Source organism: Propithecus coquereli, unplaced genomic scaffold (genome assembly GCF_000956105.1).
Source record: "Propithecus coquereli isolate 6110/MARCELLA unplaced genomic scaffold, Pcoq_1.0 Scaffold587, whole genome shotgun sequence".
NCBI classification, from domain to species: domain Eukaryota; kingdom Metazoa; phylum Chordata; class Mammalia; order Primates; family Indriidae; genus Propithecus; species Propithecus coquereli.
Window position 1 is genome coordinate 767,475 of NW_012151807.1, and position 21,681 is coordinate 789,155.

The 21,681-nt window shown below is 56.6% G+C and overlaps 4 protein-coding genes across 8 annotated transcripts in view; 2 read left to right on the plus strand and 2 right to left on the minus strand.

The window, feature by feature from the left end:
* Positions 1–1,662: 1,662 nt before the first annotated feature.
* Positions 1,663–3,820, minus strand: HSD17B8 (hydroxysteroid (17-beta) dehydrogenase 8). Its single transcript, XM_012658428.1, has 9 exons — positions 3,744–3,820; positions 3,377–3,594; positions 3,156–3,272; positions 2,951–3,043; positions 2,763–2,848; positions 2,566–2,650; positions 2,320–2,362; positions 2,045–2,119; positions 1,663–1,856 (listed from the first exon to the last, which is right to left on the minus strand). The coding sequence occupies exons 1-9, from the start codon at positions 3,793–3,795 to the stop codon at positions 1,840–1,842; spliced, it is 786 nt and encodes a 261-aa protein (XP_012513882.1). The 5' UTR covers positions 3,796–3,820; the 3' UTR covers positions 1,663–1,839.
* A 207-nt stretch (positions 3,821–4,027) lies between these two features.
* Positions 4,028–8,028, minus strand: SLC39A7 (solute carrier family 39 (zinc transporter), member 7). Of its 2 annotated transcripts, XM_012658429.1 has the most exons (8): positions 7,847–8,028; positions 7,123–7,537; positions 6,865–7,033; positions 6,650–6,703; positions 6,354–6,518; positions 6,095–6,235; positions 5,703–5,899; positions 4,028–4,920 (listed from the first exon to the last, which is right to left on the minus strand). In XM_012658429.1, the coding sequence occupies exons 2-8, from the start codon at positions 7,531–7,533 to the stop codon at positions 4,648–4,650; spliced, it is 1,410 nt and encodes a 469-aa protein (XP_012513883.1). In that variant the 5' UTR covers positions 7,534–7,537; positions 7,847–8,028; the 3' UTR covers positions 4,028–4,647. The 2 variants fall into 2 exon arrangements, with proteins under 2 accessions (XP_012513883.1, XP_012513884.1); XM_012658430.1 differs by lacking the exon at positions 7,847–8,028 and having other exon boundaries at positions 6,865–7,017; positions 7,391–7,442.
* A 61-nt stretch (positions 8,029–8,089) lies between these two features.
* RXRB (retinoid X receptor, beta) lies at positions 8,090–14,840 on the plus strand. Of its 2 annotated transcripts, none has more exons than XM_012658432.1 (10): positions 8,090–8,538; positions 9,235–9,482; positions 9,994–10,150; positions 10,529–10,708; positions 11,870–12,042; positions 12,429–12,558; positions 12,735–12,867; positions 12,971–13,074; positions 13,400–13,505; positions 13,616–14,840. In XM_012658432.1, exons 1-10 carry the CDS (start codon positions 8,310–8,312, stop codon positions 13,761–13,763), a joined length of 1,608 nt encoding a protein of 535 aa, XP_012513886.1. In that variant the 5' UTR covers positions 8,090–8,309; the 3' UTR covers positions 13,764–14,840. The 2 variants fall into 2 exon arrangements, with proteins under 2 accessions (XP_012513886.1, XP_012513887.1); XM_012658433.1 differs by having other exon boundaries at positions 12,983–13,074; positions 13,616–14,827.
* A 1,104-nt stretch (positions 14,841–15,944) lies between these two features.
* Positions 15,945–21,681, plus strand: part of COL11A2 (collagen, type XI, alpha 2) — a 28,368-nt gene continuing 22,631 nt past the window's right edge. For all 3 annotated transcript variants that reach the window (XM_012658416.1, XM_012658417.1, XM_012658418.1), the window contains exons 1-4: positions 15,945–16,243; positions 18,852–19,001; positions 19,137–19,347; positions 19,804–19,966. In XM_012658416.1, coding sequence (XP_012513870.1) covers positions 16,162–16,243; positions 18,852–19,001; positions 19,137–19,347; positions 19,804–19,966 — 606 coding nt within the window. In that variant the 5' untranslated portion in view covers positions 15,945–16,161. The remainder of the gene's footprint in view (positions 16,244–18,851; positions 19,002–19,136; positions 19,348–19,803; positions 19,967–21,681) is intronic.

Sequence of the window (21,681 nt, forward strand, 5' to 3'; positions counted from 1 at the left end):
TCCGTCTGCCCCCCCCCGACTCCACTCCCCGCCGGCGGGGACGTCATCCGCCACTCGCAGCGCGGGTGGGACGGGACGTGGACGCGGGGGTTCCCCCACCCACGAGACGCGCCCGCCCCACGTGAGGAGCCGACGTCCCTGGAGTCCTGCGCCACGTGGGGACCACGGCCTCAGCCCCCGGCCCGGCAGCGTCGCGCAGCCAACAACCTTGGCCGCCGTTCCCTACCCGATGCCCCCACCCGGGGCCTCCGCTCCGGGGGCGGGGCCTGGGATCTCTCAGACCCCGGGAGGGGACGGAGGGCTCGGGAAAGGGGCCATCTCCCCGACTTTGAGTCCCCCGGCGACCCTGAGGATCACCCCTCCACCCACCCCCGACACACCCCGCAACACACACAACTTCTCCGAAACCCCAGCCCAGGATCCCGGGGGAAAAAGCTGCGAAAGATCCTCTGCCGTTTTAGCCCTACAGTCCTGTGAACGCAACTAGGTCCAGATGTACCCAGGATTCCCCTTATCTCCCCGGGGACTTGCTCCACCCTCCGCCCTCCGCTTTGGGTCTCCCTGGACCCTCCAACCCGCTCTCCCCCTCGAGGTTTGGGGGCGGCGGCTCTGGACGTCCAGACTCAACTCTCGGCCGGAGCCAAAGACTCGAGAATTGCGTTTGGACAATCAAGAGCCGCGGCCCGGGGCGCGGGAGGGAGGCGCACGGGAGGGACGGGGGGGACGGAGACACCACGCGGAAGCAGGGACACGCAGAGGATGGGGCCCCCGTGGGGGGGTGCGTGTGTAGGTGGGAGACACAGGGGCGGAATGTCTGGAGTGGGAAGTGGGCAGAAGCCTCTTCCAGGACTCTCAAGTAAAGGAAGGGGACAGGGAGGAAAGAGAAGAGGAAGGGGCAGAGCGATCCTCATTGAGGGTAGGGGATGGGATGAGGGAGACCGTGGTGGGTGTCCTGTCCCCGCCAGCCCGAGCTGGGGCTCCCGGACTTGGGCTGCAGCTGCCAGGGGGTGGCTTGTCTCTGGAACAAGGCAGCAATGGGTCCCCTTGCCCCCCAGCCCGGTTCCCCCCTACTTCCCTGTCCTCTCCTTCAGTCCGTGGCCAGTCCTTATGTGGGAGCCAGAGTCGATTAGCGCGGACCCCCGCCCCTTCCTTCTCCTCCTCCCAGCCCCCTCCCTTCTGCTCTCCTCCAGCCCCTTTCATCGGCTAGTTCATTCCCCTAATCCTGGCCCCCTCCTCTAATCCCCCCCATCCGACCCCAGGCCGGCTGCTGCTATTGTAAGGTGGAGAGAAAGGGGAGGGGTGACTCAGAGAAAAGAGAGGGGTGGGGGAGGGCCACCTGTTCCAAGACCCCCTCTCAAGGCCAGACTGGACACCGGGATAGGGCCATGAACAAATCACCTTTGGGGACCATAAGGGCCCAGGGAACTAGGGGGCGAGGAGTGGTGCTGAAGAACCAGTGGAAGGGGGTGATGCAGAAACCCCTCCCTCCAAAAAGACCTAGAGTGTCACGCATACACAGTGACACACACTCTTTCCTCTCACACCCGGCGGCGGGGGTTGCCCTGGGAGACCAGGCAGTGAAAGGGAACAATCCTTCAGGAAAGGGAAAGGAGGGGGAGGTGGGGTAGGGTCTGAGAGCTTGGACACAAGAAGAACCGGAGGTGGCAGGGAAGAGGATTTGGAATTTATTAGGGTCACAAGCACCCCTGCCTCCCATATTCAGCATTCCTGAGCCATACACTGCCACCCCTTTTGTAGCCTGGGAACTTAGAGTCCTCATCAGCAGGAGGCTGAGCAGAGTGGTGGGAGAGTAAGCAGAGTCCAGGGTCCTTGAGGCAGTTACATGAAAAGACCTCCTGGCAGGGCAGAAACATTTGGACAGATGCATGGGTGGAGAGACAAATGGGCTGGGGGGAGCCCATTTCTGTCCCTGGCCTCAGAACCTCTGCCCTTCCCACAGTGGCTTCAGACTCCCCTCACTTGCTTTCTCATATCGTCTGAGTTCCAGTTCTCCGCCCTCTCTCTGCCCATGCTGGCCTCATACCGGTGACTTCCACTGAGGCCCCTGTGATGTATCCACTGTCTTCAGATGCCAGGAATGAGACGACATCTGCCACATCTATGGGAATGGTGGGGAGAGGGCAGAATCCTACTCACTCCCATAGACACGAAGTAGCCATCATCTCCCACCGAAGACATCCCCTCCCCCAACCCACACACATACGCACCCCAACCACCAATCTCTCAAAAATACCACAAACCTTGAGATCTCTTCATTTAGGCACCCTCCCCAGGCCCTCCTCCCCACTCAGAGCTCACCCTCAGGGTCCCCCAAGTGTCCCATCGGGATCATTCTGGTCACCTGTAAGGAAACACTCGTATGTGGCTAAAAGTTTCTTTTATGGATTTTTTGAAAACTTAGTCTGTGACCCTTTTTTGTCTTGATGCCTCATACATTTTTTGAATGCCTATTGTTTGCCAGGCACTATGTCCGCATTCTCTCTCTGTGAAGCCCAGAGAGGTTGAGTCTCTGAATGATTCTGCCTTCCACCCACAGCCTCCTACCTTGTCCAGCACTTTCTGTGGCACTTTCTGTGTCATGGGTGTTGCAATGAACCCTGGGAGGACACAGTTACAGCGGATCCCATGTCTGTGGGAAGGAGAGTGGCTGCTGACTCTGGAGAGGACTAAATACTGACCCCTCCCTCAGACCCACACATGCCTCAGCAAAGCTCCCCAGCACCCTCAAGCGTGTCACCAACCGTCCAAGCTCCCGGGCTGCAGTCTGGGTCAGCCCAATCACTCCAGCCTTGGATGCGGCATAGTTTGTCTGCCCCATGTTCCCCACCTATGGGTGAGCCAGAGATCTGGGATGAATGGGGAGTCTCCAGAAGGGGCTCTCCTCTCTATGCCTACTTGGCTGGCTGACCTTGTCCCAACTCAACCTGACCTTTCCTACGATGCTACTGATGTTGATGATGGAGCCATGACAACCACTGGACACCAGGGCTCGGGCTGCAGCCTGAGTGACTAGGAAGATGCCCTGGCAGGAAAGGTTAACAAGGCAGAAGAGATCAGCTGGGGCGACAGCCCTCCTCCTACTGCCTCCCCAGGCTGGGGGGTTGGGCAGAAGTCACAGGTTCAGAGGTCACCACCTTGAGGTTGACAGCTATGACTTTGTCCCAGTCATCCTCAGACATGTGGAGCAGAAACTCATCCCGGGTGATGCCCGCACAGGACACAACGACAGATGGCGGGCGAGAAAAGCAGGCCTATAGGAGGGGTAGGTTACACACTAAAATAAAAAACACAAAGAGCCGGGAGCAGTGGAGGCAACGTTACAGCTTTAAAGGGGGCAAGGTTGCCTGGCGTTCACCTGCACTTGTTCCAGCAGGCGCCTGGCGGTCCTGGCCTCAGACACGTCAGCCTGGAAGGCAGCGTGGTGCCCTCCGGGCACCCTCTCCGTGCTCCCCGGCCCGCCCAGCAGCCGCACGGTCTCCTGTGCCGCTGCCCCGTCCAGGTCGCAGGCGGCCACGGCGGCCCCCTCTCGGGCCAGGCGCACACTGACCGCCCGGCCGATGCCGCTACCCGCACCTGAGGTAGGAGACAACACGCGGGGGGGGAGTGGGCAGGGGGTCACGGGGCGCAGAGTTAGTAAAATTTGGATAAGGAGCCAGAGGTTACAGCGGCCGCACCCCTGTACTCCGGCACCCCAACCCGCCCTGGGAGAACACCCCCTCAACCTGTGACCAGGGCCAGCGCGGAGCGGAGCCTGAGCGGGATCTGAGTCGCCATCGTGGCTGCGGGTGGGCGGGCACCCCCGCACCGAGCCAATCCGAGCGGAGAGAGGGCGAGGCTAAGACAAAGCCGGGGCCAATAGAAGCCCAGGCAGCCTTAGGCCATCTGCGGCCACCAGCGCAGGCCGACCTCCCACCGCGAGGGCGTGGCCAGACACAACCGCTTGGGGGCCCGGGGAGTGGGGAAGACAAGGGTCCCATTCCCCCCAAAAAAGACAAAAGACTGCATGTGGGGTGGAAGATCCGAGGACTTTATTTCTGGTCACCACCCTCCCCCTCGATTCAAACACAGTGATATAAAAAGAATAGAAACAAAAAAAATCAGGCCATGAAATTACCAACTAACCCTCTCCCCATCCCCCCAAATCAGGACACACGATTGATGTTTAATTGATGTTTATCCCAGACTCCTCCTTTACCCCCTCTGTCCATGGCTCTGGTCTTCTCTGAAGCCCCCACCAACTGGTGGGAGACATGGAGGTGGACCTTGGAGAACCCTCTGCATAGCAGCTTGGTCCTCTGAGAACAGGTAGGGTAGGCGACACCAGGTAGGCTGCCATCACCCCTCTCCCTTCCGACCTTCTTCATGGCCCCATTTAGCCCTCCAAACCCAACAACATGGTCAAGCAGTGCCCAACACTATGGTCCCTCTGGCCTCTCATTCTCACCTCTACAGCCCCAGGAAGACTGCCAAATCTTGAAGGCCCTAATGCCAAAGTCACCATTCTCCTAGGTTACAATTCCTTCCTTTGGCAGATGTCCCTGGCCATGGCCTCCAACTTCCACAGACCCCTGACCTGGAGTTAGGGGCAGAGGTTTGGGACAGGGGTGAGGTGATTTATCCCACCTCTCACTCGAGGTGGGCAATCAGCACCATCATGACGACCCCCCCCAGCAGCCCCAGCACCTCCAGAAGTGATTGCAATGGTGACGCCTCCCTCAACAGCTCAGGCAACACAGACACAGTTGCTACGTAGATAAAGCCACCTGCAGTGAATGGCAGGACCCAGCCAGGACCTGCACCACCTGCAACTTCACTGCCTATGGTCCCTCCTTCAGTTAGAAGGGCACAGGCTGTGCCTGCCAGTGCCCCTACTGCTGTCAGCAGTTGTAGACGCATCGCCTGGTGGGCAGAAAAGAGAGAGAGGCACTCACCAACAGCTAAAGATTATTAGTGGTTTAGAAGTGGTTGGTGGGGTACAGATATATAGATGTAGGGTATATGTCTTTGGAAAATGAAAAGCAAGATAAAAGTCTAGAATAGATAATTTCTGAAAAATCTTGTAGATCAAAGAGGTCCTTTCCAGGCCGGGCGCGGTGGCTCACGCCTGTAATCCTAGCACTCTGGGAGGCCGAGGCGGGTGGATCGCTCAAGGTCAGGAGTTCGAGACCAGCCTGAGCAAGAAAATAGAAAGAAATGATCTGGACAACTAAAAATATATATATAAAAAAAAATTAGCCGGGCATGGTGGCACATGCCTGTAGTCCCAGCTACTCGGGAGGCTGAGGCAGGAGGATCGCTTGAGCCCAGAAGTTTGAGGTTGCTGTGAGCTAGGCTGAAGCCACGGCACTCTAACCCGGGCAACAGAGTGAGACTCTGTCTCAAAAAAAAAAAAAAAAAAGAGGTCTTTTCCACAGATCTTCTGATGTAGTAGGCGTGTGTGTGTGTTGTGTGTGTGTGTGTAAGACCCCCCCATAAACCATTCAGATGGTTTACAGACCAGTTTAAGAAATAACAAGCTCTGGGACAAAGAAAACAGAACTTTTTCCCCATTGTTTCTAGAGGATTTGTTGTCAATGACAGTATGACTTGTTCGAACTAATGAAAGGCAGTTTGGGGTTTTGGGTGAGTGAGCAAAAATAAAGGGTTTAAGGCAACCATGTTTGGTAGACGTTATCACCAACCTGCTTTTTGCTGCAGCCAGATTGGACCAAGATGGCAAAGTCCCCGACCTCATGGGGCACTTCATGTAGCAGGACAGTCATTGTGGTCAGGATCCCCAGCCCCCGGCCCCCTCGAAAGGAAGCACCAATGGCCAGACCATCTGTGAAGTTGTGAGCCAAGTCAGCAGCCAGATTCAGGTACCCGGATACACGCAGATCTTGTATAGGACAAGAAGACAAAATGATCAGAGGCATCCACCACCACCAGTCCCAGTCCTGGCCATTCTCACATCTCTCCTCAGAGTCTACTTCACACCCAGCCCCTTAGTGTTTCCCAGACAGCTGTCTGTCATTACCCACGGCCCATATTCCATGTGATTCATGATAATGCTCACCAATCCCTGGGCCCTTACCTGAGCCTGTTTTTTCTTCTGCAGGGTTCTGAGGTCTCACTGGCCCATCTCTGGGTACTGTGCTCCCTCCTCTCCTCTTCCGCAAGCCCCCTGCTTCCTTTTCTTCTTCCTCTGAGCTCTGTTTCTCCTTCGAAGAACGCTCTGAGAGAAGAAAGGAGTTGGTCAGAGTGGGGAACAGAGATCTTCTGACATATCCTCTCCCTCCTGAGAGCCATAGGATGAGGGGATTCTGAGGCAAGAAGGTTGTTCTTGAGCTCACCCTGTTTTCCATGTCCATGACTTCCACGTGTGTGACCATGAGTGTGTCCATGTCCGTGACTATGTCCATGTCCTCCTTTCACATGCCTCACAAATTTCTCCACCACAAGAAAGGCAACAATTCCACTGAGAACCCACAGTCCCACAGACAGAATGGGGCCCTGGCCTGGGAATGGAGGCATTGAGACATTAAGGGAGATGTGGATTCCAGACTCCTCCTCAAGTGCAGGAGGTGAAGAATAGGAAGAGAAAGACCTCTAGCACCCCAACTCCCATCCCCATCTCTCTCTTTCTCACCACTGTGGGAATGTCCATGTCCGGCCTGTTCCAGAGGGTGGTGAGAATGAGGTTCTGGAAGGGAGAACAAAACCCAAATCAGCGAATATCTGATCAATAGGGTGTAATATATTTGGGGGAGTACTGGAAGGTCAGGAATTACAAAGGAGAAAGAACCCTTTTTCCCCAAAGAATAAAATAGGTTAAGATTTGGGTAAAAGTCAGAGATTACTTACCCAGAGCATGAGGGATGAGGTGAAGGAAGGCATCTCCCAAGAGCCCACCAGAAGCAAAACTGAGCAAGATCTGGAGTAGAGAGCGATGCCGGGGGGAGTTTGACTCCACAGGGATAAGGAAAAGGACAAAAAATGGAGCTGCAGAGATCAGCACTGTGGCCCCCAGTGCCTGGAGAGGGAGAGTCAGGGGTCAAATAGTGCGTAGTTTTCCAACAATCCAGAACCAGCTCCTCTCTCCCCCATCCCCTGGGGACTCACATAGGCCCAGAGAGTGACAGTGTCCAGGTCCTGCTTGATGCGTGGAGCCCTGGACTCCCCATAGCCTCCATGGCTATGCTCATGGTCATGTCCATGTTCTCCGTGGTAGAATCTCTCATGGGAGTGGCCATGGCTATGGCCATGGTGCAAATCCTCATGTGAATGTCCGTGGTCGTGACTGTGGGTATGCCCATGCCAGATGCTCTCATGAGTGTGGCCATGGCCATGGGCATGGCTGTGGCCATGGTGGAAATCCTCATGTGAGTGCCTGTGGCTGTGGCCATGGAAGTCCTCTTGCAGGTCCTCGTGCGGGTCGCCATGACCCCCGTGTCCGGCCACCAGCAGCCCCAAGGCTGCCCAGGTCAGCAGTCCCACGGCCACCCAGTGGGGGGCCCCCAGGTCTCTGGCCATCACGCTGACCAGAGGGACAGAGACAGTGATTCCACTTGACTCTCAGCTCTATACCTATGCAGGGTCCGCTTTACTCCAATCGCTCCCTCCGTCCGTCTCTATGGGCCGCTCCCCAATTCCATTATGTCCCCACCCACGTTGTTTCCAAGACTCGTTCACTTTATCCCGAACCCCCTCCCAGATGTTGGGCCCCTGGGACACCACTCTAGACTTTGACCCACCACTTTATGAACTTCTGGACCCTCGTCTCTACGACCCATTAGGTGGGGAAAAGGCCTGGAAAGGACCGTAGGGAAAAGCAGGGAATTCTCACCGGCTCGGGATCCTCTCTTCTTTCCCGGTTTGCTCGGACGTGGCAGTCCCACCTTAAGCTCACGCGAGAACAGGAAGTTCCGTTCTACCTTCGCCCTGATACCTTTACCAATATGGTGGTACTCCGGTAGCGGCGAAGCCACCCTGCCCTGACGCGCGTGCGCAAGCGTGGAGGTTATTTGAGGGGAGGGTGGGCGAGGCGGCCTAACAGGCCAGAGGAGACCGCCTCCTCCGTTTCCAACTAGACGAGGGGGCGGGAACTAGCGCCGAAACTTCCCGTCTGTACAAAGATGGCTGCCACATCGGCGCTGTCATTTTGGTACAGAGTAGAGCGAAGAGCTTAATTCGACCCGATCCGGGCCAGAGTCGTTTTCTCAGGGCCTTCCTCGTGCTCAGCTAGTCCTCCGATCAATCCTTGAGAATCCCTTGCACCTCTTCGTTATCCCTACACTCAGCCAGCGATCATGTCTTGGGCCGCTCGCCCGCCCTTCCTCCCCCAGCGGCATGCCGCAGGGCAGTGTGGGCCGGTGGGGGTGCGAAAAGAAATGCATTGTGGGGTCGCGTCCCGGTGGCGGCGGCGACGGCCCTGGCTGGATCCCGCGGCGGCGGCGGCGGCGGCGGCCGGAGAACAACAAACCCCGGAGCCGGAGCCGGGGGAGGCTGGACGGGACGGGATGGGCGACAGCGGGCGGGGTGAGTGTCCTAGCGGACGGGCGGGCAAGCTACTGACCGCGTTATCTGCAACCCCTCCCCCCACGCTCTCCCCCGGTGCTCTTTCCTTGGCGCTCCCGCCCCCTTGTTTGTAAACACGCGTCCCCTCCCTCCCGAAGGCTTTAGCGCCCTCCTCCCCGGGGCGGGGCGGGGAGGGGGGAGCTTCCGCCCTGCTAGCCGTGGCCGCTTGAGGCCCCGTACATCGTAGGTCCCAGCCGTGGGAAGGACACGATTCCCCTTGAGCTTGAGGACTTTGGACGTTTGAAGGCAGATCCCGCGTCCTAGAAGGGGTCTCTTCCCCTTATCTCTTTCCTCTGCACGCCGCTATAAGCTGGGAATGGAGGGGTTGGATGGTCCACCCCACGTGTTGCCCCACCCACGAGACACGTCTGGCTTGGGGTGACCTGGCATTCATTCAGACGCATGGCTTGGAATTTTTCCTCACCTGAACTGTTCTCCTCTCCTTTGTCAGCCCCCACCTCTTACCACAATTAGGAGTCACAGTGTTGTTTGACAGGAGGTGGTCTCTGGATTTGGGGATGGGTGCTGTGGGCTGGGTAGGGGCAGGGTGGGGGATTAGAGAATTAAAGTCTCCAGTGGATGATCAAAGACTCATTTTTTTCTTTTTGTCTCTCCTGTCTCTGTGTGTCTCTGTGCCTCTTTGTACCCCTCTCTCAGACTCTAGAAGTCCAGACAGCTCCTCCCCAAATCCCCTTTCCCAGGGAGTCCCTCCCCCTTCTCCTCCTGGGCCACCCCTACCCCCTTCGGCAGCCTCATCCCTTGGAGGCTCTGGGGCGCCACCTCCACCCCCTATGCCACCACCCCCATTGGGCTCCCCCTTCCCAGTCATCAGTTCTTCCATGGGGTCCCCTGGTCTGCCCCCTCCAGCTCCCCCAGGATTCTCCGGGCCTGTCAGCAGCCCCCAGGTGAGAGGTTGTGACCCACTTAACTGCCTCTCCACTTTCATTTCCTTGTTTTCCTTATAACCCCAGATCCTTGTGTGAACTTCCCCATGGCCCACTGACCTTCCAGTCCTCTAATCTTGGCAGGCCTGTGGTCCTTATGAGACCCCTTGCCCTTCCTGAGGTGACTGATCCTTCAGTGCATGCTTCCTTCCAACGCTATAAAAGAACCCTAGTATTCTTGGTATCCTATTGATCTATCCGTGATTTTCTGCCCTTTTGATCCCATCTGCTCTTCCAAGACACATGCCCTTCAGGGCCACTGTGTTACAGTTTCAGGGGGGACTGTTTATATCTGTTCTCTTTGGGGTTGTGTTCCAGGGATGGCCCTTCACATAGACTGCAGTGTAAATAATGCCCTCTGGAATGTGCAATGCAGGGCCCTGCCTAGTGGTAGGGTGTGATTTCCATCATTTCTGCAAGATTCTCCCTCCCAATGAGTCTTCCTGTGACTTCCCTATTTCCCCCATCCCAGATTAACTCAACAGTGTCGCTCCCTGGGGGTGGGTCTGGCCCCCCTGAAGATGTGAAGCCACCAGTCTTAGGGGTCCGGGGCCTGCACTGTCCACCCCCTCCAGGTGGCCCTGGAGCTGGCAAACGGCTTTGTGCAATCTGTGGGGACAGAAGCTCAGGTATGGGGCTCAGAAGATCAGCAGAGAGAAAGAAAGAAAGAGTCTGGGACATTTACCATCACCTGTGGGATTACCAAGGGCTTATGGGGTTGGGTCAGAGCAAGTTACGTGGGGGAGGCCTGATGAGAGTAAGGAACCTGAAGCTCAGATGTGGGATGAGGTGGGGGTTGGTCAGAGGGAAAAGGGGGCTATGAGAGGGTTTCTGAACAGTGAGGAGAGTTGGGCTAGATTATCCCCCACTTCCTGGTTCCCCAGCTCTGTATTTGGCAAACACAGGAAGATTTAAATTAAGTTTTGCTAGGGGGGAGATTGGCAAGAGACTTAATGGTGAAGGGATCTCCGTGCAACCTTCTTAATTCTCTTCTTCCCCACATATAGGCAAACACTACGGGGTTTACAGCTGTGAGGGCTGCAAGGGCTTCTTCAAGCGCACCATCCGCAAGGACCTCACCTACTCCTGCCGGGACAACAAAGACTGCACGGTGGACAAGCGCCAGCGGAACCGCTGTCAGTACTGCCGCTATCAGAAGTGCCTGGCCACAGGCATGAAGAGGGAGGGTAAGGACCTGCCCACCCAGGCTTCCTAGACCACAGGCCCTTTCTCTCACACCCCACTCAATGAGGGAGGAAGGAGGAGGGGGCAAGGAAAGGGGAGATTGAAGGAAACCACGTGCTCTGTATCTCTCAGGAAGGCCTACTGTTCTCTCTCCCCTCTAGAGGGCGATATTTGATTTCTCTTTCCCCTCCTCATCAACTCTTCTCCCTGGTACTCTGCTCTGGCCTTTGAGTTTCCTTCTTAATGGTTCTGCCTGTGTGGCCTGTACCTATGACCCCTCCCCAGTTTGGTCCTAGGGTAGGATAACTTTTCCTCACCCATAATGGGACTTTTTATTCCCCCTTTTCTAATCTGAGTAGTCCCTCCTCTCCTTGATCCCATGTACCTTCTCTGGTCTCCATTTCCTGTTATCTGTGGTGTTTCCTCTGACTCTTGGGACCCTACACTCTCATAAGCTATAGACTTTACTGAAGATCTCAGGACTTGCCTTCCCTCTTCTGTGTTTCCATCCTGTCTTAAGCAGATTCCTGAAGTTCTGAGAGAGACACGTTAGAGAGTATCTTGGTCAAATCCCTCATTTTAGAGAAAATGAGCCTGAGGCCTGGCTTTCCCAAGGTCTCGCACAAAAGAGTGGTGGGGCTGGGATGAGAGCCCACATCTGTGAAGACCCAGGCCAATACTGCTTTTACTGCCTATTTTGTTGAGTCAGAAGAGCACAAGATTTGTAGTCAGGCACACTTGGATTCATTTGTGTGACCTGCCATGTATTGTGTAGGCAGACTGTTTAATTAATCTCGTTGAGTCCCAAGTTCTTCATCTTTGAAAATGGGAACGAGCTCACAGCATTGTTATGATAATTGGGTGAATGTTAAACTGTGCTTAGCATGTTTCTTGGCATGTTTTTTTAGCATGTAGTAGGCCTCCATTTAAATTCTTCCTTAATTCCTTTACCCTCCTGTTACCTTCTTCTTGACTTATTTATCTGCCCTTTTATAACCCCTATTTCTAGGCTTCCTCCAGTCCACTGTTTCTAGTGACTTCCCCAATTCCTATAAATATCTCCCAAGGGCCATGACACACTGATAAGGCCCTAAGGATATTTGCGGAACCCCTTCATGGCTGGCTGCTGATTTTCCATTTTTTCTCCCCCTCCTACCCCGCAGCGGTACAAGAGGAGCGTCAGCGGGGGAAGGACAAGGACGGGGATGGGGAGGGGGCTGGGGGAGCCCCTGAGGAGATGCCTGTGGACAGGATCCTGGAGGCAGAACTTGCTGTGGAGCAGAAGAGTGACCAGAGCGTGGAGGGTCCTGGGGGAACCGGGGGTAGCGGCAGCAGTGTGAGTGATGGGGTTAATCCACTCTTCTTCGTGACGGGGTGTTGGGGGAGGGAGTCTGTTCTATGTACCCCCCCTTCCCTTCACAACCCACCTAACATTGCTTGGGACTGGAAGTGTGGCCAAACAAGGTCTTTCAAACACCTGAGGTGGGTGTGATAGCTTCTCTGTCCCTACTCCCCAAACAACCCACTGGCAGGACCACAGGCAGGTCCCAAATAAGTAATCATCTACACTAATGCCAGAAAAGAAGTCTGACTCATAGGGATTGGTTTAGTTGGGGCTTGAGGGAAGACTATATATAAGGAAGGGGTGTCAAAAGCCTCTTACAAGGAGGCTGCCAGTATACCTCCAGACCTTCCATAACTCCTACCCTCCGTCCCCTGCAGCCAAATGACCCCGTGACTAACATCTGTCAGGCAGCTGACAAGCAACTATTCACGCTTGTTGAGTGGGCGAAGAGGATCCCACACTTTTCCTCCTTACCTCTGGATGACCAGGTCATATTGCTGCGGGCAGGTCAGTGACCTTGGATCTCTTTGACCTCCTGACCTTTAGTGACCCCAGTGGCCATACCTTGCATACTGAGGGAGCCAAGCTAGCTGACCTGGCCACTTCTTTTCTTCTTCTCTTCCACCGATGTACTTTGAATCCCATGGCCTTATCCCTGTCCTGACCCTTGCTACCCTACCCAGGCTGGAACGAGCTCCTCATTGCCTCCTTCTCCCACCGATCCATTGATGTTCGCGACGGCATCCTCCTTGCCACAGGTCTTCACGTGCACCGCAACTCAGCCCATTCTGCGGGTGTGGGAGCCATCTTTGATCGGTCAGTGGCCCTCGGCTGGGCTGGCATGTTGGTGGAGGGGGTGGGGCTATAGGCTGGTCCGTGTCCAAGGCTGGCTGAGCTGTGACCTTTGAGTGACCTGCAGGTCCCTCTCCAGGGTGCTGACAGAGCTAGTGTCCAAAATGCGTGACATGAGGATGGACAAGACAGAGCTTGGCTGCCTGAGGGCAATCATTCTGTTTAATCCAGGTAAGAGGAGGATTACCCTTGTCTCTCAAGGCCAAGGCAACCTTGGAGCCTCCTCTTCTCCAGAGACTCCTAAGTTACCCAACTATTCCCTCAGTAAGACCCTCAACCCGGAAATCTCCCATCTACCCGAGGAAAAACCCACATCTACTGATACATTCCCTCTGACCCTATCCCACAAACCCATTGGGCCCGCTTCCCTTGCCAGGCGTCTGGTAAAAGGCAAGCAGGTGGAGCCCAAAAGGGGCGTCCTGTGGGCCACATCTCCTGTCTGTTCTGATTTGATTTGTCTTCCTTCTTCTTCCTCGTCTCTTCCCTGCCATCCCAGATGCCAAGGGCCTCTCCAACCCCAGCGAGGTGGAGGTCCTGCGGGAGAAAGTGTATGCATCACTGGAGACCTACTGCAAGCAGAAGTACCCTGAGCAGCAGGGACGGTGAGATGCAGTCGTGGGGACTGAGGCACCCATGGGAGTGGGGAATGCCATGAGGGTGTGTTCAGGTCCTGTGTGCTTCCAGCTCACTCCTTCTCTCACCTCCACCCTAGGTTTGCCAAGTTGCTGCTCCGTCTTCCTGCCCTCCGGTCCATCGGCCTTAAATGTCTAGAGCATCTGTTTTTCTTCAAGCTCATTGGCGACACCCCCATTGACACCTTCCTCATGGAGATGCTCGAGGCTCCCCATCAGCTGGCCTGAGCCTAGACCCAAACATGGTGCTGCTCACACTTGAGGAGCACACATCCAAGAGGGACTCCAAGCCCTGGGGCAGGGTGGGAAGGGCCATGTTACCAGAACCTCGGGGTGAGATGTACAGGCAAAACTGAGACCTCCAAGGGGTTTGCTTGATATCCCAATTTAGAGGGGACTGCGGATCCCTGTGAGGACTGGACATCTCCTTTCAGTGGCCTTGAGTCTTTGAATTTGTTGGGGTTTCCCATGATTTGGGGTGATTTCTCACCCCCTGGCCTTCCTCTGGCACAAAGCACTGGCCCTGCTCCTGGGACCTTGCTTCCCTCTCATCTTGCCCCCCATCTGAAGAGTGGACATGGGGAATTCCCCCAGAGATGGATATTGGGGGGCAGGCCCCCCAAACTGATAGGCATGGGAGTAGGGCTCTGACAGGCCTCTCTCTTCCCAAACCTGGCAGATGGGCGCCTCTCTGGAAGAGGGAGGGCCCTGTCACTGTCTCCTGTCTAACATCCCCTTTTACACTTCACCTCCTGCAATCAGACTGAAAAATAAAAAAGGTGGTGGTGGTGGTGAAGGGGCTGGTGGACATGTAGGAATGATCTGCTATTTTTAATTTCCTCTGAGGATAGAGACTTGCAGTTAGACTCAAAGAAGTACTGTACTTTCCCAGGTTGACTAAGAAATGCCAGTGGTGGAGGTGGGTGTTTGGGAAAGGCAGGGCCCTGAGATGGTCTGTCCCTGGGGCTCTCCAAGCGCTGGCCTTCCCAGTTCTCCCCCCTCCCATCTCTTCCTGTCTGACTTGTGGAAGGGGCCTGGGCTGTGACAACAGGACCTGGCAGGGGATGGTTTGGTGAGTGCAGTCCCCAGCCCTTCCCTTCACAGCTCTCCCCAGCCCTGGGCACACAGCGCAGGCTGGGGACACATGATCCCGGCCTGAGAATTGAGGGGAGGTGGCCAGCCCACAGAGATGGGGTGCTGGGGCTGCATGATTTTTGCCCTGCGTCTCTTCTCTTTGGGGTTCCTCTCCCCACTCTTTCACTCACACATAAAATCGCTTTCAAATTAAAATCGCTGTTTTCTGGACTGCAGTGACTGTACGGGCCTGGGCAGCGCGCGTCGGGCTTGGGGGCGGTATCCGGTTGGGAGCTCAGGACACGCTCCCTTGACGCCGGCGCGGAGGTTCCCTGGGGCCGGAGAGGCGGGCGCAGGGTGGGGGACACAAGGCGAGCTTTGTCGGGGAGGGGGGAAGAGGGTGTGCCAGGCCGGGGGCGGGGCCGGCCGGAGGGGGCGGCGGCCGATTCTCAAAGGCGCCTTGTTCGCTCGTGCCCTCCCAGCGCCAGCGGGCGGCGGCGCCTCGGCTCGCTCAGGCCCTCTCTCCGGCCGCGCCGCGGGCTCCGGGCAGACCCGGCGCCGTGCCCGTTCGTGGGGGCGCGCTGGGCGCCGAGCGCGGCGGCCTCCTCAGGCGCTGCCCGCCCGGAGGCGACCCACGTCCTTGAGTGACCCCATTTCCCTGGACCGCTCCCTCTTCTCACCTCTGTTTCCTCGCACCTGGGCCCTCGGGCTCCCGTACCTCATCCCCCCATTTCCATCTCCGTGGACCTGACTATCCTGTTTGTTGGTCGGTCACAGTCTCTGGCCTCTGTCTGCCCCTAAGCAGCCCCCCTCCCTCGGTAGAGCCGCCCTCCCCGCGTCGGTCGCTATCTATAGCCCTGGCTATAAATACCCCCGCCCCGGGCCCGCTCTGTAATTACGCGGGGCGGGGCGCGGGGAGTAACTGTGGAGACCTGACTACGGGTGGGGGTGGGGGTGGCGACCCCCAGGCCCGCCTCTCTCCTCCCACTGTGCCCTCAATCCCGCCCCGGATTCTGCAGAAAGGGGGCTCTGGGCCCCTAAGGGGGAGGGGAGAGGGGGGCTGGCCGTTTGGGTCCTGGAAAAGGAAGGGGCTGGGGAAGATCTATTGGGGTTCCCGAAGAGAGAATCGTAGCGTGCAAGCCATTGAGTCCCTGCAGGGAGCAGAGGAGAACGGTCCGAGGGTCTGTGAGGGAGGGAGGGGAAAAGGGAGGGATCCCCAGGTGGAGATCGAGGGTGGGGTTTCCCCTCGGTGGCTGTGGGCGGGCGGCTTGAGACGGGGGCCGGGCCCGGGGCGGGGGCGAGGTGGGGGCTCTGGGCCGCCGGGGTGGCGGGGGACACACAGGAGCGGCGGCCACCGAGGACGGAGCAGTGCCGGAGCCCCGACGGCGCCTCGCCGCATGGAGCTGGGCCGCTGAAACCTGTCGCCTCCGACCTCCCCCGGACCCCGGCGTCCTAGGCTCACAGCCCGCTGGTTGTCTTCTGTCAGCCTCCGGGCGTCCAGCGCCACAGGCCGACCTGGGTCGCTGGGACCGGGCTTTCCGGTCGCTCAGCCATGGAGCGGTGCAGCCGCTGCCGTCGCCTCCTCCTGCTCCTACCTCTGGTGCTGGGGCTGAGCACGGCCCCGGGCTGGGCAGGTAAGAGGAGTCCCGATGCCGGGGTCGAATTGGCTGCAGCTCTAAGTATCTCTGGGGAGGGGACGGCTGATGACTGGGGAAGGAGCTTCTGAGTCTAAGAAGGAGGTTTTGGGAGTCTTAGGTCCAGACTGGAGGGCAAGACATCTGAGTTCCTCGGAGTCAGGGCAGGGATCTCTCCCTCCTTGAAGTGACTGGGGGAGGACAGGTAAGGCTGAAAGGTGGAGGACCACCTTAGAGAGCCCGAGGTGGCCAGGGCCAGTCTGGTCCAGCTGTTGCTGGTGTTGGGGTTGGTAGATGACAGTGTTGATGGGTGAGGTGTGTGTGTGTCTTCTGGGCTTTCTGTCTATATCTTTGGGATGAGGGGTGAGCATCTGTGGTTTAGAGCAGAGCCTAGTAAGCCAAGAAAAGAAGGGATGCCTCACTGTCTGTCCTATTGCCTTCCCTGACAGGGTCCCCCTCCCCCTGCCCCTCCCTGTGCCCTCGGTGCTGCCACGCGGCTGGCTCTGGGGAGCACTGGGGCTGGCTGCCAACAGGACGGCCGCCGGACAGGCCAGGATCAGGTGTCTGAGGCCAGAGCCAGCTCTTTGCATTCCTGCCCAGCCCCTCCTCCTCTGGCCAGCCGGGCTCCCCGGGGACCCTGGTGTCCACAACCCCAATCTTTTCCTTCTTTTTCTCAGGACCCAGGATTCCTGGCTGCTAGGAAAGGGGATTTGATGTCAGAGAGGAGGGGGCTGGGAGGGCTGTGCCGTAGGCAGGCTGGAGAAGCCCCCACTCCTGGAAACGTTGGGGGCTGATTTGTACATAACTTGACTATTCATTTCTTCTCTGCTTGGGAGAGAAAATGGTCAGAATGGCAGCATAAAGGATTTAGATTTAATATAGAAGGAACTTTCAAGATGTGAGGAGTGTGAGGCTCAGGGACAGGAAATTGAAGCGTTCACCCTAGGAGTCTTAGGGTGAAAAGGGACCCTCTCGCATGGAGGCAGGGGGATGGCTAAGATGACTGTCTCTTATTTCAGGGCTGTGTGGGTATGGTGGGACTCTAGGGAAATGGGTTAGTGTGGAATTTCTCAGATTAAAGAAGGCATTTGGGGGGCCAGAGGTAGAGTGGTGGAGGGTGATGGGGCTACCAGTGGGGAGCCTTGGGGCAGATGAGGCCGGAGACAGTGGGGCAGGTATGTGGCCTGATGTGGGAAGATGGTGGGTGGACCTGTGGGTAGGTTGTCTATAGGATTGCACTGTATTCTCCTGGGGTTTGATGGAAGGTTGGGGCCTCTGAGGTCTCCTTGGCCTGGGGTCTCTGTGAGTCTCTGTGTCTCTGTCTCACTCACCCTTGGTCTCTCAAAGCTGCCCTTGTGTGTTGGTGTTTGCGGAGCTGCCACACGCACCGGGGCCAGGATCAGGTAGGGGGGTGGGGGGGGCAGGCTGCGGTTTCCCGGCTCCTGGACTCAAAGGGCCTTTTCTCTGCCTGCCTGCCCCACCTCACCCACCCCACCCAGCTCCACTCTCCTGATTGCTCTCGCCTCTGCACTGCCCCACACTTCTGTGAAAGTTTTGCTGGAACTCTCTTTGGTATTTTTCCAATCTGGAGCTGGTGGTGTGAGGACTATGTATATTGAGGAGCAAGCGAAGGAGAGGTGACCTCTGTCTTCCAGGGAGTTTGAGCTGTAGGAAGCTGAGTTCTAGGAGGACAGGGCTGGTGGCCTGGGTCTCGAATCTTTGGATCCCGGGTGGTGGGAGTGGTGGGGATGGCGAGGCAGGATTGAGGTTCCAGGTGTGGGGAGCTTGCCCGGGTTTTGGGCAAGGACTCTGATGGGATCCACAGATGTGTGGCTCAGGGCCCTGGACCTGCTCTGGCCTGCGTGGCGGCTTCAGTGCCCCCCTCCCCAGCCCATTTCCCAAGTCAGGGGGCACGGGCTCCTGGGAAGGCTCTTTCTGGTATCTTCTTCCTTAGCATGGTCTGAGTTGCCCCCCTCCCCATGAAGCTTGGATCTGCAGCAGCTCGAAGCCCCCTCCCACAGTGCTGCCTCCTGCTCTCTCCCTCGTGGCCCCCCTGCGCCTCTTGTGCCCAGGATAATGGATGGCCCAGATGTTGTTTGTGCTCGAGACGGGACAGATGCCAGAGGCCCAGAGAGTGAGAGATATGGAAAGGGAGTGAGAGTGAGGAAGAAAGACAGGGAAAGAAAAAGATAGACAGAATGTGAGGAAAATGGAGGAAGACAAGAGACAGGGGGACAGACCAACAGTCAGAGACAAAGAGGGTAAGAGAGGCAGTGCAAGAGAAGGGGAGACATGGAGAGTTAAGAGAGAGAATAGAGAGAGAGTCATAGGCTAAAAGACAGGTCGGGAGAGTAGGAGAGACAGATGCTGGCAGGGAGGGGCAGGAGTGGGCGTGGAGTGGGACACCCCAGTGCTGCCCTGCACCTCCAGGCAACTCTGCATTTCCCATCCATTCGGGCCCCATTCAGGAGCGAGCGAGGGAGACGGTGAACTTTGTCTTCCAGGAAGACAAAGAGCCCTAGGAAGCTGAGGTCTAAATCCCAAATGTGCCCTGTTTATGCCCTCCTGAGGGCGTGACCCTTCCCCTGACCCTCATGGACTCTCCCAGGTACACCCCCTGTGGATGTGCTCCAGGCCCTGAGGTTCCCCTCTGTCCCTGATGGTGTCCGGAGGGCGAGAGGCATCTGTCCAGCTGATGTGGCCTACCGAGTGTCTCGACCTGCCCAGCTCAGCGCACCCACCCGCCAGCTTTTCCCAGGTATGGGTGACATGGTGGGGTAGGGACACCTGGGGGAAGTAATAGGGTGGGGTGTGGGATCAGACACCAGGAAGGGAGGGGTTATGGCCCTCTTTGCCTTTCACTCTACCTGTGTGTATCTCTCTTGGATACTAGGAGGCTTTCCCAAAGATTTCTCTCTGCTGACTGTAGTCCGGACCCGCCCTGGTCTCCAGGCTCCCCTCCTGACTCTCTACAGCGCCCAGGGCGTCCGGCAGCTGGGCCTGGAGCTTGGCAGACCTGTCCGCTTCCTGTATGAGGACCAGACTGGACGGCCTCAACCTCCGGCTCAGCCGGTCTTCCGAGGCCTCAGCCTAGCAGATGGCAAGTAAGTCCATTTGCTCCTCTGGTCTGCCTGGCCCACACTTTTAGGAGAAAGTGCCCCAGAAGCCCTACTCCCGGAACTGAGAAACCCTGCTAACCCTTTTGGCCACACTGCAACTACCTGCGGCCAAGACTTCAGTCACTTCTAGCCTGGAGTTGGGGCTTTAGAGTTTGCATTCTTCTCTGCATGTTGTACTAGCCTGTACCTCGCACATGTTACTAAACTTTTTTGAGCCTCAGTTTCTATGTCTGTAAAATAGAGATAATAGAATCATGACGATCAAATGAGAAAATGATTGCATGGTGACTGGTGCACTGTCAACACTCGATGAATCGTAGCTGTCGTGTTACTATAATACTGCTGTCATCAGTGCCTTCAACTCTTCCATCAACTGCTCCCCAGCCCTGTTGACTCCCTGCCTTCAGTCAGTCTCGTGAACCTCTCCTCCCATATGACCAGGTGGCACCGTGTGGCTGTGGCCGTGAAGGGCCAGTCTGTCACTCTCATTGTTGACTGCAAGAAGCGAGTCACCCGGCCCCTACCCCGAAGTGCTCGCCCAGTGTTGGACACCCACGGAGTGATAATCTTTGGTGCCCGTATCCTGGATGAGGAAGTCTTTGAGGTAACCAGAGCCATCAGAGAAGGGAGTGATTTCTGGCCTCATGTCTTGTGCCCACTCCCCTTCTGGCCCCAGCACTCCATCTTCTAACTCTGGAGGCCTTCATTTTTCCCGTCGTGAGTTTTTATTTCTGTTTTCTATCTTCAGAGCTAATTTTCTCTGTAGGAGAACTGGATGCCCACTTACGTGGCAGGACTGTCTGCAGCCACTTATCGTGTCATTCAGTCTTCATCAATTCACCCACCCATCCATTCCTTCAACCCATCTCTCTACTCACCCGCCCATTCATTCACCCACTCACCCACTGCCACACCTATGCACACATGCATGCCTCCACCACCCACTCGCCCACCCACTGCCACACCTATGCGCACATGCATGCCTCCACCACCCACTCGCCCACCCACTGGCACACCTATGCGCACATGCATGCCTCCACCACCCACTCGCCCACCCACTGGCACACCTATGCGCACATGCATGCCTCCACCACCCACTCGCCCACCCACTGCCACACCTATGCGCACATGCATGCCTCCACCACCCACTCGCCCACCCACTGCCACACCTATGCGCACATGCATGCCTCCACCACCCACTCGCCCACCCACTGCCACACCTATCTGTTCCCACACTTACCCACATACTCATGCATTTAGACTTATATCCACCCACCTGCCCATCCTCCCCCTCCTTAACCACTCCCCCTTCAAACCACCCAACAATGCATCTATCATTCTGTCCATCTATTCTCTTCAACCCACCTAGCCATCTACTCTCTCACCCATCCACCCACCCACCCCATCTGCCCATGCATACACAGATGCATGCATGCATGCAGCCATCCACCCACCCATCCACCCACCAACTCAACCACTCCCTCCTTCAATACACTCACCCACCTGCCTCTCACACGCCTACTCCCCATTCAACATTCATTCACCCACATATTCAATTCCACCCATCTACCTATTACCAATCTGCTTCCATCTACTCTGTACCTCCCGTCCATCTACCCACCAATCCACCCATACACACATTCATTCATTCACCATCCATCAACACTCCCATTCAGCCATGCATTTGAACCTCCACTCACCCATCCACCTATCTATTCATTCATCCCTCCCTCCATCCACCCACCCAGCCAGTCAACAGAATCATCTAAGGTCTCTATCATCTCAGGAGCTCCCAGTTCGGCTCTAGAAATGAGATACTATCCCCAAATTACAAGGCAAGGGAGGGTGTACTAAGCACCATGTGTGGGCACAAATACATGCCATTGGAATTCTGAAGTGGGTCCCTTCCCCCAGCTCTAGAGGTCCTCAGAATTCTCATCATCACTGCCATTGGCAGGCCAAGGCAACTAAGGCTGGGCCACTGTCTTCAGAAGCCACTGTGAAAAGGCCCATGCATTGGCACAAGGGGCGGGGGGTTGGGGTTCTAGTCCTGGAAGGCCTGGGTTCTAGTCCTGATTCTGCCACTCTGAGTGACCTTGGGCCAGTCATTGCCTTTCGAGTTTTTCCAAATAGAAAGTATCTGTAAAAGGAGCATAAAGATCTTTGTCCTACTGACTTTCTCCATTGTTATGAAGGATCCATGAGATCCTTTGAGAACTGAAAAGGGCAATACCCATGAGAAAGCTGATAGTGACCTTCTCCCATTGTACAGTTTTACCTGGGGTTGGCCTCCTACCCTCTGTCCCAGACTATTCCCTC